General features: G+C 37.5%; 1 protein-coding gene and 2 long non-coding RNA genes across 4 annotated transcripts; 2 read left to right on the forward strand and 1 right to left on the reverse strand.

Annotated features, from left to right (window-relative positions):
• The first annotated feature begins 1,313 nt into the window (after positions 1 to 1,313).
• LOC136250281 (uncharacterized) lies at positions 1,314 to 6,882 on the forward strand. Of its 2 annotated transcripts, none has more exons than XM_066042466.1 (7): positions 1,314 to 1,479; positions 1,535 to 1,887; positions 1,940 to 2,099; positions 2,412 to 2,710; positions 2,757 to 2,898; positions 2,949 to 3,426; positions 6,529 to 6,882. In XM_066042466.1, the coding sequence occupies exons 1-7, from the start codon at positions 1,419 to 1,421 to the stop codon at positions 6,692 to 6,694; spliced, it is 1,659 nt and encodes a 552-aa protein (XP_065898538.1). In that variant the 5' UTR covers positions 1,314 to 1,418; the 3' UTR covers positions 6,695 to 6,882. The 2 variants fall into 2 exon arrangements, with proteins under 2 accessions (XP_065898538.1, XP_065898539.1); XM_066042467.1 differs by having other exon boundaries at positions 1,315 to 1,479; positions 1,535 to 1,710.
• A 651-nt stretch (positions 6,883 to 7,533) lies between these two features.
• LOC136250282 (uncharacterized) lies at positions 7,534 to 10,645 on the forward strand. Its single transcript, XR_010698478.1, has 2 exons — positions 7,534 to 8,031; positions 10,325 to 10,645. It is a non-coding gene; the product is annotated as an uncharacterized lncRNA (long non-coding RNA).
• Positions 10,646 to 11,310: 665 nt separating this feature from the next.
• Positions 11,311 to 13,967, reverse strand: LOC136251832 (uncharacterized). Its single transcript, XR_010699217.1, has 3 exons — positions 13,844 to 13,967; positions 11,886 to 11,954; positions 11,311 to 11,505 (listed from the first exon to the last, which is right to left on the reverse strand). It is a non-coding gene; the product is annotated as an uncharacterized lncRNA (long non-coding RNA).
• Between the last annotated feature and the right edge of the window lie 1,640 nt (positions 13,968 to 15,607).

The raw sequence follows: 15,607 nt of genomic DNA on the forward strand, positions 1-15,607 counted from the left end.
GCATTTTTATGGTTGTAAGGTCATTCTCCAAAACAAGTTTGTAAAATCACAATTAAATCTGATGGTATTTCTTCTGGTTGTGCGTGTGCATGCTATTTTGAAGGCAAAATTAATTGTGCTAATGTAAAAAAACCTCCCATCAATTTTTGATAATGTACCTTAGGAGTTTAGACCACCTGATACTAAATCTTCAGGAGAGCATTTTAAGATTGTGTATGCATTTTTAACCCTATAAACTGCCTGAGATTAAATGTGCATGATGGAAATTTGACAGTTTGGTGTGCCACTATAAGAAACAAGCTTACTGAAGCTTAATACATAGTGTAGTTATTGCTCACATTTTTATGGGGTGGAAGCTCCCCCCCCCCCTAACAGCCTTAGAATATGCACCGTTTACTAGCTAATACGCATGCAGTAGCTATAGCTATATCAAACTTACCCAACTGATTAACTACTCAGTTTTCAAAAGAAAACTGCAAATGTTTCTAATCTTACAATTTCCAGCCTATACCAAAATCAGTGAGATAAAAACTGCATTACCTTCCTTGCTATTATTAAGTCTTTGTCCATATCCATTGCTTTTGATTGCATGCATGCATGCATGACCTATATTTTTCAGGAGCTTATGAGCCACCTTTGGCGGCTCGTAATCTCCTGATTTTATAACTGCTCACTGAGACCTCTGAAGAGAGTATGATGCACTGGGCCACCGGCACAGATCAAACAATCTATACTTAGTTACTGAATGTTGCTAGACTGCTATAGTCTTTGCATTTAGCTACATGCTGGGGTAGACTGATAACATCCTGAAGCTGTCTTGTTTATTGTATAAGTTCATGCACTTATTTGCCATTGGGTGTAGCTTCATCTTAGTTTATTTGGAAATCCATGCACAGCAGTGTCGTTGCCTTTACCACTACATGCACTGTATATGGGAACAGGTGTTAGCTTGTGCATGCGTTTTCATCACCGTTTTTCTAAGGTACAGCTATAACTTTCTACCCAAATTATGCATAGCAAAAGTTCACACAATCTACACAGTAGTTGCCTGTACAAAATCATTGCTGCTAGTTCACTTTTGATCATATGTACACCTCTACAATGTTATAGGAACTGTTGACAGGTGTTGATAAGGTGTCAAGAAGGTCAAGGATTTGTTCTGAGAAACCTTAAATTTGACTTATATGGTAGCAGTGATTTTTGATTTTTCAGTATTGTAACTATACATACTCTCCCCCATACAAATATTATTAACTTTTGTAGTTAAATATATTATTATAGCTCTTCTAAAAAAATAATTCCCCAACTTTGACATAATTAACTAAGTGGTTTATAGTATGCAGTTTTGACATGTGTTCACGAGATCAGTTCAGTGCCGCTCTCTAAGCCACTGTTAGGGCTGTGCCTAGACTAAAGGAATGAACGGGATACTTCACTGTTGGATTGTTGGAGTACTGTTCGTCAACAGTGTTTGTGAAGGTGAAAGGCGGTAGTACTGCGATAATTATGTCATTGTGCGTCTTTGTTCATTTAGCTGCCGATCGTTGTTATTCGCCTACTACTCTCCTGGAGGGAAAGCGAAGAATAGTTGGCGTTGTACTAAGGGCTAATAGTGAACAAAGCAACTACCTCGCCTCTGAAGTGAGATATGATGATGATGGCTGGTGCTCTGCTGAACTTGGAGGAGACATTTTTTATCCTTACCTGGAGGTGGAGTTTGGCCAAGATGTGTTATTTCATGCAGTGGTGACTAAAGGGTTTAGCATAGAATTTTTATCAAATGTATTTTTGGAGCAATACCAAATAGAAATAGCTGGAAAAGATGAACACTTCCGATACGTAGCCGTATCAAATAACATGACAAACTCCACTGTGCCACCACCTGCAGTATGTAGCTGAGGAATGCATTGTTAGAAAGAGTTACATTATTTTCTTACAGGTGTATCCTTTGGACCAGGAGAGAATTACTAGTCTTAAGTCTTACACACAGCTTTTGACATATCCAATCTATGGTCAAACATTTAGACTAATCCCATACAAGTGGAACAATTATGACTACGCCTGCACAAAGCTAGAGATAGTTGGATGTCCATCAAGTGGTAAAGTATACACTAGAATAGAGACACATCGATATAAGCACCGGATATATACCCATCTCAACAGTGTGGGTTGTATAGGTACAAGGATGCTTATTTATGGCAGCTTATCTGCAAAGTAGAGATGGATCAATTTTACTACATTCAAGTACTACTTAATTTGCTATTTACTACACTTAACTATGTCAAATATATTGCTTTGTTTATTTAACTGATGTACACTGGCATATGGCATTGTAACTATTGGCACTAATAGGCTTTGCATAATAAACACATCTTATTAGGTAATGAGGTTAGTCATTTTAATGCTTACAGAGTGCAAGGTAGAAAGGAACTTGGGTGAGGATGATGGTGTTGTGGTCACAATGGATGGATCAGTGGTACGTCACGAGGACCTGTTTGACTTTGATGATGGACAGTCATTTTGCTTACCCAGTGGTGAGGACCACCCCAATATCACCATCACATTTCCTTCAGTAGTGTTAATAATGGAATTTGGTATACATGGCTTTGATAACACTTTTCCATTTTCTGATGCATTTGTAACAAGCTATACATTATCCTATTTACAAGATGGTCATTTTGTTGACTACGTCAATGATCTTGGAACAACAGTAAGTTTTTGTCTTAAACTAACCAGGCTGTTATATTTTATAATAGGTTTTCACTGTGTCAGATGTTGATAAACATTTCTATGGGCTATGGCCTCCGATCAAAACTAGTATGCTAAAATTCATTGCTAACAAATGGAGTAGTCGTCCTTGCTTAAATCTGTTGGTGGAGGGATGTAGTGGTAGTGATGGTATGTGATACTTGTATTACTTAATTGCGCGTAACATGTTGTTCTTGTAGTCGTAGAGCACCTAATCAACCCTACTGCAGGCTTGGTTGACAACACAGTGGAAACAGTGACAATGACCAAGACAATATTTATGACTATGAGTAGCACTGCAATCCCTAGCCCCACCTCCACTTCAACACACATCGACCTCTCCAATCAGACTTCAACACACACCAGCCTCTCCACTCAGACTTCAGTACAGACAAGCCTCCTTACCCACACTCCAACACAGACCAGCCATCATTCGTGTGATAGTGATGATGATGATGATGATACTGCAATATTTGTGTCAATTGCTGTGGTGGTGGTGGGTATACTAGTGACAACTATTATTGTAGTGGTGGGTGTGATTTTGTGTCGTCATGATCGTAGAAATAAGAACGACATGGGATCAACAGATCCTTTGATACCAACGAAAAATTATGGAAGTGTTATACACACTACTAGTGTTGGAGCAGAGAATGACCTTTATGGTCGGCCAGAATTTCAGTAAGTAAAACTTAATGTATTTAGTGAACACTTACTGAAAAGGGTGCATGGTTGCTCTTTATAATTGTGTTAGTGGCTATATGGGGATTTGACCTTAGTTTTACTATTTGTTATTTGCTTCATGTAATACTGAACAGGTACAACATAGCACTTAAACGTGTGTCGTTACAGTAACAGCGGTCATGAGAAAACATCTCTCTATAATATATACATGTGTTTTTGTTTTTAAATGTCCCACATAACAATAACACCACATCTTTCTAACTCCATACACTAATCATTCATCAGCTGGAAATTTTGCACAAAGAAGGCCCAAACTCCCAAGAATAATTGTTAGAATCCATTTACTTGAAGAGATTGAATGATTGTCTGTTAAAAAATTACAGGATAAAATGGTATCCCTTTGTGAAAGTAGCCTTTTGAAAGTTCAAACCTCAGAAATCCCTACAAGAATTTAAGCATGTTGTAGCTACGTATAGCACTGTTATGGCATGTCACTCATGGCAGGTCGGACATACATCATCAAGCATCTCATGATTTCAAAGAAAACTTTAACCCATTGAAGCTTAACACTTCGGTATCAATCCAACGCACTGATTATATATCTTGGCTTTCAGAGCTCTCCTTTCAACCATAGCAAGTGCTATATTATGTATACTCCTCATAACGGTGACTAGAATTACACTGTCAAAACTTTACCTGGGAGCATTTGTTATTCCCAAAATCATTGCTTGAATGTGGAAAAAGGGTCTTACATGTATTTTCTCAGTAGTCATCTAGTGCAGCATTATCCATAATATAATTTATTGTTAGTTGATGGTGAAGCTATTTTGAGCAGTTCTGATTGTACGAAAGACCTAAGCAATCATAAGCAATTCTTCATCCAAAGTGCAGGGGAAAGTGGTGTGGCTGTATGAGACTAAGTGGGAGTGGTGCTATAATAAAGTAGCCAATTGTGTAATTTCAATAACACTTCAAGAAACAACTGCCTCAGTAGTTAAACAAGCACAAAAATGTAAAGAAAGAGATACTCTAATACAGTGGCCTGGGTGACTGTAATATTAGTGTTAGGGTAAATCATTGCTTTACTCAACCTTGTGTGCATGGTTATATGACACTAACAATGTTTTATTACATGATATTGTACTTTGCGTGGGAGGATCAAAGCGATGCCATGTATCATATTGTCCATACAGTACTAATCAACTGCATAACTGTACTGTATGGGTCATACAGTACAGTTATGCAGCTAATTGGGCAAATACAGCACACTTGGGAAAATACAGTACAGTTATGCGGAGAATTTATTTAAGGAATATTACATAAACAACACACTGTAAATCGCTAAAACCAGCCAAACTAATCCTATGAGTTTGTTCTACAGCTAGGAATAGATTGTATAAACACTTACTGATCGTCTGATCACGAAGCTTTTTAAACACAACTCCACTAAGACAGCACGATTGATCACATGCGTGACTTTGTAAATCACTAAAACTAGCCAAACTAATCCTATTAGTTCATTCTACGACTAGAAATAGATTAGTTAAACACTTACTGATATCCTGATCACCGAAAATCGCAGCGGTTTGAGTACTAGAGAAAATCGCTCTGAGCCAGACGACCAGGAAGTACAATATAACAGTTAAAGCACCACCTATGCTTGTGTGTATGAAAAATACAGCACTCAGGGGTGTCTCGAGGCAAATACAGCACTTGGCTTTGCCTCGTGCTGTATTAGCCTCTCAACACGCCCCCTCATACTGTATTTTCCATACACACGCATGGTGGTGCTTTAACTAGAACTAAAATTCATGGAAATGTTTCATTGTGCCAGTGTAATAGACAAATTTCACAGTAAGGCTTTTTAATGTATCATAATAACTGTTACCCCTAGCAACCTAAATTTTGCATAACATGTAGGTGACAATATCTAAAGTAACTTCTCCAAATTTTAAAAGGATAGCATATATGTTTCAGATATGACAGCTTGAAGTTTGTAGTTTTTCCATAGATATCCATGTGAGGGGGCAACAGTTGCCCCTTCTGAGCAATCACTTAATTGAGGGATTTCAACATGTGCAAAAAACATTCAAAAAGTTATATCTCAATTTTTTACATAATTTGTAGGTGTGAATGTCACAATTATCTTTCCAATTTTTAAATGGATAGTGTATATAGGTCATAAGATGATGTTTTTGAATCCCATGATTTATGTGATTGCCCAGAAGGGGCAACTGTTGCCCCTCTCAATGACAATGTATGGGAAATTACAACTTCAAAATGTGATATCTCATGACTTATGTATGCTATCCTTTTAAAATTTGTAGAGGTGACTTTAGACATTGACACTTACAAATAATGTAAAAGTTAGGTTGCTAGGGGCAATGGTTGATTTTTTTCATTATTATAAAATTTGTCTATTGGTATATCCCCAACGGACAAAAGGATTTCAAGAATAAATTACTTTACTCAACCTTTTATACAACACTAACGATGTTTTAATGCAAGTAAAAATATTATTCTAGATCCTTTTAACTTACAAAATTATGCTGGCATAATTGGTGGATCCAAAAGGATTACAAGATAGTAGCACCAATTTCCAGTGCCGTATTTGGTCTGTAGGTATGCACAAATCTGCTGTCTGAAAGGCTAATGTGGAGCCACTCCCACTAATTACAACAAACCAGCTTTCATGAGCTATGCCCACTTATTGGAATTGTATGATATTGTCTGTAGGTATATGCCGAGTAATGATTTTAATTTATCAGTAAGGTGTGTTCACTTATAGGGAACATGTGTTACTGTCTAATAAGCTTAGTGACTATGTGGAACCATGCCAACTGACTGATCATTATTATAAAACCTATACCTGTTAGTTAGTATATAGTTACCCATTCACTTTACTTGAAATATTAGTGGAACATCTAGAATGTATCTATTTGCACATCCCTTGCATGGTTTTATTAATCCAGGTCACATCTGGGTCAAATCCGGGTCCCCAGTTTTAACTCTGCATGACACAAGTCAATCAGATTAGTAACTGCAACATGTATTCATGGTAAATATTTTGTATAATAATTATTTTTATTTTCTTATCAGGACAGCTGAGAATGATGATGATGATGATGATGTATATGAGGAACTGCCACAAGACAACAATGGTCTTGACAATAAAGCGTATGGATCATCTATGCCAAGAAATGGCCAGTCTGTCAACGATAATGATGATGATTATGATGTGATCTATTCCCAACCTCGTCCATAATGACCACTACTGTAATCTAACACATCTACACAACACCCTTACAACCCATGAGTAACAACATTCAGACAAAAGATATACCAATCTGTGTATTAAACATGCAATTGGTTGCATAGTGCAATCAAATTTCTCTGTAGTGCTTCATGTAGACCTTTTTTTAAAAAAAAGATTTCAACGTTGGCCTTCCACAATGCTAACATTTCTTTTGATTTGCATGGTTAATTGATATAGATTGTTTTGATGTTGGTTGCAGTGTAACAAATTATTGAGAAGTGAATCGAGCTTTTCTAAGTACCAAGACAGCTTTTTTTCTGCTGGAGCAGGGAACCACTTCATATGCATGCAATATTTGGGCGAGGATACTGTTATTCTCCAAAACCTCAAAAATAAATTTTCCTCCTGAGTGATCATTTATGTTTGGCATGTAGTAGTGGATCTAGGTTGGTTTCAGTAGTTCAGCAATATGTGTGTATACACATTATTGCTAATCACCAGCAACACTTACCAGTGCATGCCTTGTAGTTCTTGACTGCTACTTTTGAAACACTCTAATAAAGCAATCGACTACCAACTTGTTTTAATATTATGAATTGCTATCCCAATTAGGGAGGAACCTAGCTATAGCTGCAAGAAAGCTGAAAATCTGTAGACAGTCTTATGGGCCAGTCACACATATGGCCTCTACATTTAAAACACTCATAATATACATCATATTATATATAGCTAATGGTTGTCAGTATGGGAACTCCAAGAAACCAGAGAGCCTGTATAGCAGTCAGAATCTTGACAACTGGATTCAAAGTACATCAATGGTTAGTAAAATCCATTTTGGTGACCTTTTGTCACGTGACGGTGACGTGCCATTGAGCTACTGATTGTGTAGTACGTTTATATACTCGTTTACATTGCTGTGGCCATAAAACGAAACACTGCTATACACCTATGGTGTGTTGTGGTACACTACTCTGTGCTCAGCTGATGAACGGACTGGGAACACTTCACCTTTGAACTATTGGAATATTGTTCACCACAGTCACAAGCAACGTTTGTAAAGACATAAGTAAACCATAACCACTCAGTTATCAAGTGTATACGTTCTATACATATGCGTATTTTGTACCATAGGCGTATGGTACATACCATATGCGTATACGCGTATGGTACGGAAAATCGTACCATCTTATCGTTTTGTTCACCCATGTTGAGTCCATAAGCGCCTCAGGTGCTTTTATAAAAATAATCAGATATTAATGTGCGCCTATAAAGATCGATAAATACGAGACACACAGACACAAGCTTGGACACAAAAGAGAAGATGTATTCAACTTTCAGGATGTGAGGTACGTTTCTTTTTTGTACGAAACGTGTACTACACGGTAATTTACCCTGGGGGCATTATTTAAATATACTCTATACTGTGACAGACCCTTTGTAGTCATGGTTTAACTTGCACAATCTGCCTTGGCTTATACAGGTGTGATCAACTTAGAGGCTTGGCTAAGGGAAGTGTTGTAATGTCTGAGTTTGGCATAATAGAGCAGGCAATGATTCTTAAGGTCATCACTTTAATTTTATATGTACATATGTCACATATTGGTGATTCCAATTGATGTGCTGCAAGATGAGTTTTTGGAGATACAATGTAGGGTTGGAACGAATGTACAGATAAATCCTCCGAAACTCTTGAAAATGTTACCAAAGCTTTGTTACAAATGTCATGTCAACAATTAATGCACACAGCTGATGGTTATTAGGGGTACTGTACACTGTAGTACAAACTCGTACACTTCATTATAGCTCCAGTACAACCATTGTTTAAACATACAGTGGAACCTGTTAATCAGAACACTTGAAAATGAGTACACCTGTATAACCTGGATGCATGGTAATGGTCTCAAAATGTCCGTTTGCATGCAATCTGACTTGGAAAATCAGGACACCTTGATAATCTGGACACTTTTGTTCGGTATTAATACACAGGGGTTTCACTGTATAACTAACCAAAAAATATGTAAATGGCAGCTCCCACAAGGACTGACTATACTTGTGCAACTGGTTTAACTTGTTAGTATCCATGGTAACGAAGCTTTGGTGCGGTAAAGCAGTATCCAAAAGTTATTGTCTTAACCCTAATACAAAGTAGTCAGGATAAATTACCTGCAGCATTCTAACATTTGCGCTAGTCTTTTAAGGAGGTAAATAGTTGTTGGAAGTCTTCCAATTTCCCTAAGCAGTCTCTGTGGTGTGTGTGGCCACAGCACTTTTTTTCTTTGCCATTGAGTTGGGTAGTATCTGGTACAGTTCAAACCTCATACACACTTGCATTCGTACACTACTCAGCTTATATTATTGTGTAATAGAAAGCAATATGATGAGCAGCAGTCACTGAGAGTAAGAATAATTTGTTGTTTTTTTCTCCCATGAAACAAGCATGAGTTATGTACATTTGATTACGTTGCGGTATAACATAACTTTATCATTGCTGTTTCTAAGCTTCTTGCTTAATAGCGTTGATGTATACAACTGTACCTTGATGAATGCCCCAGTTCATGGTGAATAGAATGACACAAGTCCCAACTCGCCTATTGTACTCAAGACTTGTGATCGATTAAACAAAGTGCCTGTAAATTTCTGTACAAGTCGATTGTTTTGCCCTTCTTGATGTCTATTGCTACAACTCCGAAATTACTTACCGGATAATGCTGAAACTAACAGCCCATTGGTTTTCCAACTAAAAAAGTCAGAAATTCAAGAAAATGCAGACAAGTCAATTTTTTGCTCAGCAGGTCACTTATTGTCTACTATCCTCCAAGATTAAAATATGCTAGGAGCTGATTATAATAATTCCATTCCCTAATGTTTTTGCACTAACTTATGTAAACTATCTGTATGTTGTAATGCTATATATGGTAATGCTATATATGGTACTGTAGCACCATAAACAATTATTACTTTTGAAAGAAGTATTAAAGAAATGCTGGCTAAAAATGTGCTGGGTGTTACCTTAATTAAATACAGTTGGCATGCATTGAATGAACCTCACTAATAGGGCCATGTGGCTAGGGATATATTATGGCCTCAGCAATGGAGCAGTATGTCCCATACACATTAACGTATGCAAGGAAATTTTGATGTCAGAAAAATTTGATGAATCGACAAATTCATATGTTTATAAGCACCTTTAAAAGTACAGGTTTTGTCTACAATTTCTTGATTTTCGTCAATATTTTATTCGTCAAATCTGCTGAAGTGTGAATTCGTCAAATTTTTCTTACATCAAAATTTCCTTGCATACGGTAGCTATGTTCGGAGGTGGCCACTATATCAAAGTAGTCTTATTAAACACATGGCTTCTAAGTGAGGTGTTATGAAGTATAAGCAACTACAGTGGAACCTCTCTAAAAGGACCTCCGTATAAAGGGCACTGAACATTCAGTCTCTTGATAGTGTACAGTTTTAGAATGTCCCTTTACAAGCCTCTACCAATACAATCATACCCCTGAAAACACAACTCCCAATATAGTTTCCACACAGGGATTATTCACCACCAGATCCCCATAATAAAATGTGCCTATTGGAAGCTAAGCATTGTAGATATCTAGATACATAATATTATTTATTTCATCATTGCAGATGGATTTTGTACTTACAACCATAATACCATCTACTTGGAACCAGGGATGACGTCTTTCGTTTGTAATAATTGCATACTGAAACTTCCACAGATGTCCCTGCTCTGAGTCACCAGGTAGGGATGACTGTGTTAGCACAGTAGCCAAAGACTTTGCTTTGTGTGTGTGTGTGCGATATTTATGTGATATGATAGTGTACAGTAGTTGTGTCCACATTAGGTCTTGTGTAACATGTGACCTGTACTGAACTCAAGACTTTTATTACTTAATCATGTTGTAGTTATTAGGTTTTGTATGACATCATTAATGGTTACCACTTGTATATATAGTATCTATTAGTTAGTTGTCATGTGGTTGTGTTATCAGTTTTATTTGTTACTATTAAAAGTTATTATTGCATGTGATAAGTCAAGGGACTGGTTAACTTCAAGTTGCCAGGTGTCAATAGCAGACACTACCATATGACACATACACAGACTATAACTACTGGACCTCAATGAGTCAACCTAATTTATGAACAGGTTACTGTGATCAAGTCTATAATTATGCAGAAGTTACAAATGAAGCAGCTCACACTTCATGTTATATAATAATGCTTACAATTCCCATTAAATATTTCTCTAGATCTACACAGGAAGTGTCTTGATGATCACCATAAGGTCTGTACATAATATACCGCTTACAGGATATGCATGTTATCTACTGATAATCCAGCTTTCTTTGTACTGCAACTGGTCCTTTCGAGTTGTAGCTTTTTTGTTTTCCCTATAAAGTTTTTGAGCCCAGCTTCATGTACCACACACAGTACATGGTGTCCATTAGCAAGAACCTTCATACACTTGAAATCATCTTTAACACTTTGCAAGTAACTCAGTTTAGTTTAGTGCTTACTCCATACCCTATGGTCTATGATATAAGTTATGTCCATGTGTAGGTAACATCTTCTGTGTAAGCCGGACCAGAAAGGAATTAAGAACAACAATCGTGTAACCATCAAAATAATAATGTATCTCACAATAATTGTATAAAGAAATGATGTAACTAAAACAACTAAACTTCATCCCTCAGTAAAGTGTACCTAAATACAATTTCATAAATGTACTCTTGGGAGGAGGAGCCGTCTGTCTGCTAGCATCATTACTGCTCACGGCTGTGTCACTTCATCCAGTGGTCATGTATAGGCTATGGAGTAGAGTGTATAATAGAGTAGTGGTCACATGGCAGCATGTTTATAATAATGTGTGAATATCATATGTGCCTTGTGGCGCTTATGATCATGAGCTCCTGATACAGTGAAACCTGAACACATGCATAATCGACATTGTTTCCTAATAAGACTTTGTAAGCTAACCATCCTGACATTTTTTGAGCTTTAATTGATCTAGTGTGTGGTATTCATAAAATTAGGGTGAGAGATTTCACTGTGCAAGTTGCCCTTTGTAATGTTTTGGCGATAGTCAGACTTACTGAGTGTTACTAAACTGGGAATGGAGTGTAATATTGCCCACTCACTAACTATATTCACACCATTATAATGACCTGTACTATGACCCTGTACTCACCCTATCACTCACATCAACTTCACGATGAATCTGTGTAGTTTACCAGAGTGAAGGTCAGCTAACATCATACTGCGAACAATATATGTACACATACAATAATGTAACTGCATCATAACTGGCAAAGCCATTTTTCATTAGCAAACACATGCTGTTACAAACAGCCATACTGTACAACCAAACACTTGAGACACAAAACAGATAATGTGTTTGAAACTGTCAATAGTAATTGATGGTAAAATCCTAATTTTGATGAAATAAAACAGAATACTATAAACTAATTAATTTTGCAGTATGTACGTGAAGACAGTTCCGTACAATGGTGACACCACTGAGGATAATACTCCTTATAGATCCACTAGGGAGAAGGAATTTCACTATTTTTACAAGTAACAATAATGATCAACATGTCATATAGAAGTACTCATGTCAAAGTACATTAAAATTTCACAAATCAAACTCCACAGCCTTCGTGATGTTATTTTCAGGTAACAAATGTATCACATGAGCTGGCTAACATGGATCTTGTGACCTTAATTTCAATACCAACATTCTAAACAATATCTGAGCACTTGCAGTATTTATTTCAGCATTAAAAGTAATTTTCTTTTGGAACATGAGGTTCATGTTTGACGACCTGAATGAAGAACAAAAAGTGTATCGTTCAAGTTGAGTATGTAACTAATCAAATCATTATTTTCTTGTCTTCAGACTAGTTTGTTAATTTACTGAAGGCTGGCAAAAGTAATTTCTGCCAGACCCTCAACACATTTACTTTCATACATACTGCACTGTATGTGGACTTAGTTCGTAGTCCCTTGTATGTTGTGCTGTAAAGCCTATAATAATAATAATAATGTTCTCAGCACATTAGAGGGTATACTGTACGTACGTATACATGCACACATGAACACCGCTGTTTACATTGCTGATCACCAAAAATTGAAACGATTAGGGCATACGCTCCAAGCAAGAACAGGAAGTACAAGTATAATTTAAAGTACCACATATGCTTGTATGTACAAAAAATACAGCACTTGAGTGTGTCTCGAGGCAAATACAGCGCTCGATTTTGCCTCATCTCTTGACATGTCCCCTTATGCTGTATTTTCCGTACCCACATGTAGCACTGCTTTAACTGTAACACCCACTCACGATATCCTCAAAGCATGCAGCATTTATAGCCCATGTGTTTAAACTCTATTGTAACAAAACTGCAACAACAAAAATACAACATTCAGCTAACCTGTCTATCACTAAAGAACTTATAACCAATTCAATAAATTCCAAATGCAACTTTTAGCATAGATTATAATTATGATATACATACTACATGCTTTTAGTCACATTAATTTGTAAATACATATGCATGCTTGTAATTAGAAACACAAATGGCTGCTGTTCATCACATTCCTTTCTACTACACACTAATATAAGCTGAGTAGTGTACGAATACAAGAGTGCATGAGGTTTGAACTGTACCAGATACTACTCAACTTAATGACAAAGAGAAAAAGGCTTCACATACCACGGAGGCTGCTTAGGGCAATTGGAAGACTTCCAACTACCATTTATGGTTTAGCACCCTCCACAAAGACACACGCAAAAGTTAGAATACTGCAGGTAATTTATCCTCTAACTACTTTGTATCTCCAAATACTCATCTTGTGGCACATCAATTGGAATCACCCAGAGTGCGGTGTATGTATATAGCTAGCATGATAACATTAAAGTGTGTACGTGCCATTGATGACCTTAAGAATCATTGCCTGCTCTATTGTGCCAAACTCATAGACATTACAACACTTCTTTTACCCAAACCTCTAAGTTGACCACACCTGTAAGCCAAGGCATATTGTGCAAGTTAAACTATGACTTTAATTCCTGTCACAGCATTCAAATAATGCACCCAGGGTAAAGTACCGTGCAGTACACGTTTCGTACAAAAAAAAGTAACATACCTCACATCCTGAGAGTTGAGTATATCTTCTCTCTTGTGTCCAAGCTTGTGCCTGTGTGTCTCGTAATATCGATCTTCATAGGCGCACTGTAATCTCTGATTAATTATTTTTATAAAAGCGCCTGAGGCGCTTATGGACTCAACGTGGGTGAACAAAACGATAGCCCTGAGTATAGGCTATAGCTAACCTGCTTTGTATATAATATCAAGCAGAAGGTTTTTACATTGTCGTACCTATTGACTATGCCGGATGGCACTCTGCTTTCATTTCTTTTTGGGGAAGGGGCCCGGCTAGTCCGGCTCTTAGCAGTTTCTGTAATTCAGTCAAGATCGAGCTAGCTAGGTATATACCTCTATAGAGCAATCATATTTTGGTCTGATTAGCTATTCTATTCTCTAGAGCTGAGATGTATTTTGCTTTACTGTAATTAAGATATAATTTGCTTTACTGCATGATGCAAACCTACACTGTTAAAACTGCATAGGCGTAGGAAGCGGGGGGGCCAGGGGGGCCATGGCCCCCCAACAATTGGGAAGTTGAAATACAAGACCATGGTTGAAAAAGAAACAAATTTTCACTATCAATATGAAGGGACTAGCTGGTTAGCAATACAATATAATCGAAATATGCGTACATAACTAGCACTCACGAGTTTCCTTGGTTGCCTTATTCTGCAATGGCCTCGTCTCATTTTCGTTACGTGGCAACAAGCACCCCTAAAATTATTTTATGCATTATTTGGAATTGCTATAAATAGTGAGTAAATTTATGGAATTTGTGATGGAATCAACAGAAGAGCACCTAGAAGAGCAAGAGGTAACTGTTTGGTGTATATCTGATGGCTTATTATTATTAAATTATATAAACAGGTGTGCTCTATCAAGCCACCAGCTGCCAAAAAATTTAAGCAGGGAACACTTTGTTTTGCTAGCAAACGTTCCAGTGGCAGCACAAATAATGAGCCTTCATCAAGTGTCAGGGGGAAGAGTTCCATTCCTAGTGATAGAAACATTGCTGATCAATTTACTGCTCAGCAAAGTAGCAGCACCACCACTACTACCACCACCAGCAGCACCACCACTACCACCAGCAGCAGCACCACCACCAGCAGCACCACCACCAGCAGCACCACCACCAGCGGCACCACCACCACTACCACCAGCAGCAGCACCATCACCACTACCACCAGCAGCTGCACCACCACCAGCAGAGATGTTCAAATGAACAGCATGCCTACTTCTGTGGAAAAATGCTCAGCTAAATGTTGTGAGCTGTCATTAACTCCATTTCAACCCACTAATCCATCTGTGCTTAACAAGTTTCAGCAGCAACAAGGGAAGCGCTGTCGTAACTTTTCACCCAACTGGTATTCTACCTACTCATGGTTGACATTATGCACCACCAAATGCAAAGCATTTTGTGTTTTGTGTCGATACTGTGCAGAAAGCAATCTATTGTGCTTTGCTAAAAAAGGAGATGATGCTTTTGTTAGTAACGGTTTTAATAACTGGAAGAAGGCTCTTGAAAGATTTTCACAACATTCTCAGTCTGATTTGCACAAAGAATCTATTTTAAAAATTCAGCTGATAAACCAAAAGGGTGTTGACACCCTCAACAATGAGCAAATTATGGTTTCACAGAGGAACCATCGACAAATGCTAATTAAGCAGCTATCATCACTGAAGTTCTTATTGAGGCAAGGCCTTGCAATTAGGGGGCATGATGAAATTCAGAGCAATCTTGTTCAATTATTGAACCTCAGAA

This window comes from Dysidea avara, chromosome 3 (assembly GCF_963678975.1).
Source record: "Dysidea avara chromosome 3, odDysAvar1.4, whole genome shotgun sequence".
NCBI classification, from domain to species: Eukaryota; Metazoa; Porifera; class Demospongiae; order Dictyoceratida; family Dysideidae; genus Dysidea; species Dysidea avara.

Excerpts from the sequence above, each read along its gene's own strand:
- LOC136250281 (XM_066042466.1), top strand. The coding sequence starts at position 1,419 with ATGAACGGGATACTTCACTGTTGGATTGTTGGAGTACTGTTCGTCAAC. Across the intron at positions 1,480-1,534 it reads CGTCAACAGTGTTTGTGAAG|CTGCCGATCGTTGTTATTCG; the intron begins GTGAAAGGCGGT and ends TTGTTCATTTAG. Across the intron at positions 1,888-1,939 it reads CCACTGTGCCACCACCTGCA|GTGTATCCTTTGGACCAGGA; the intron begins GTATGTAGCTGA and ends ATTTTCTTACAG.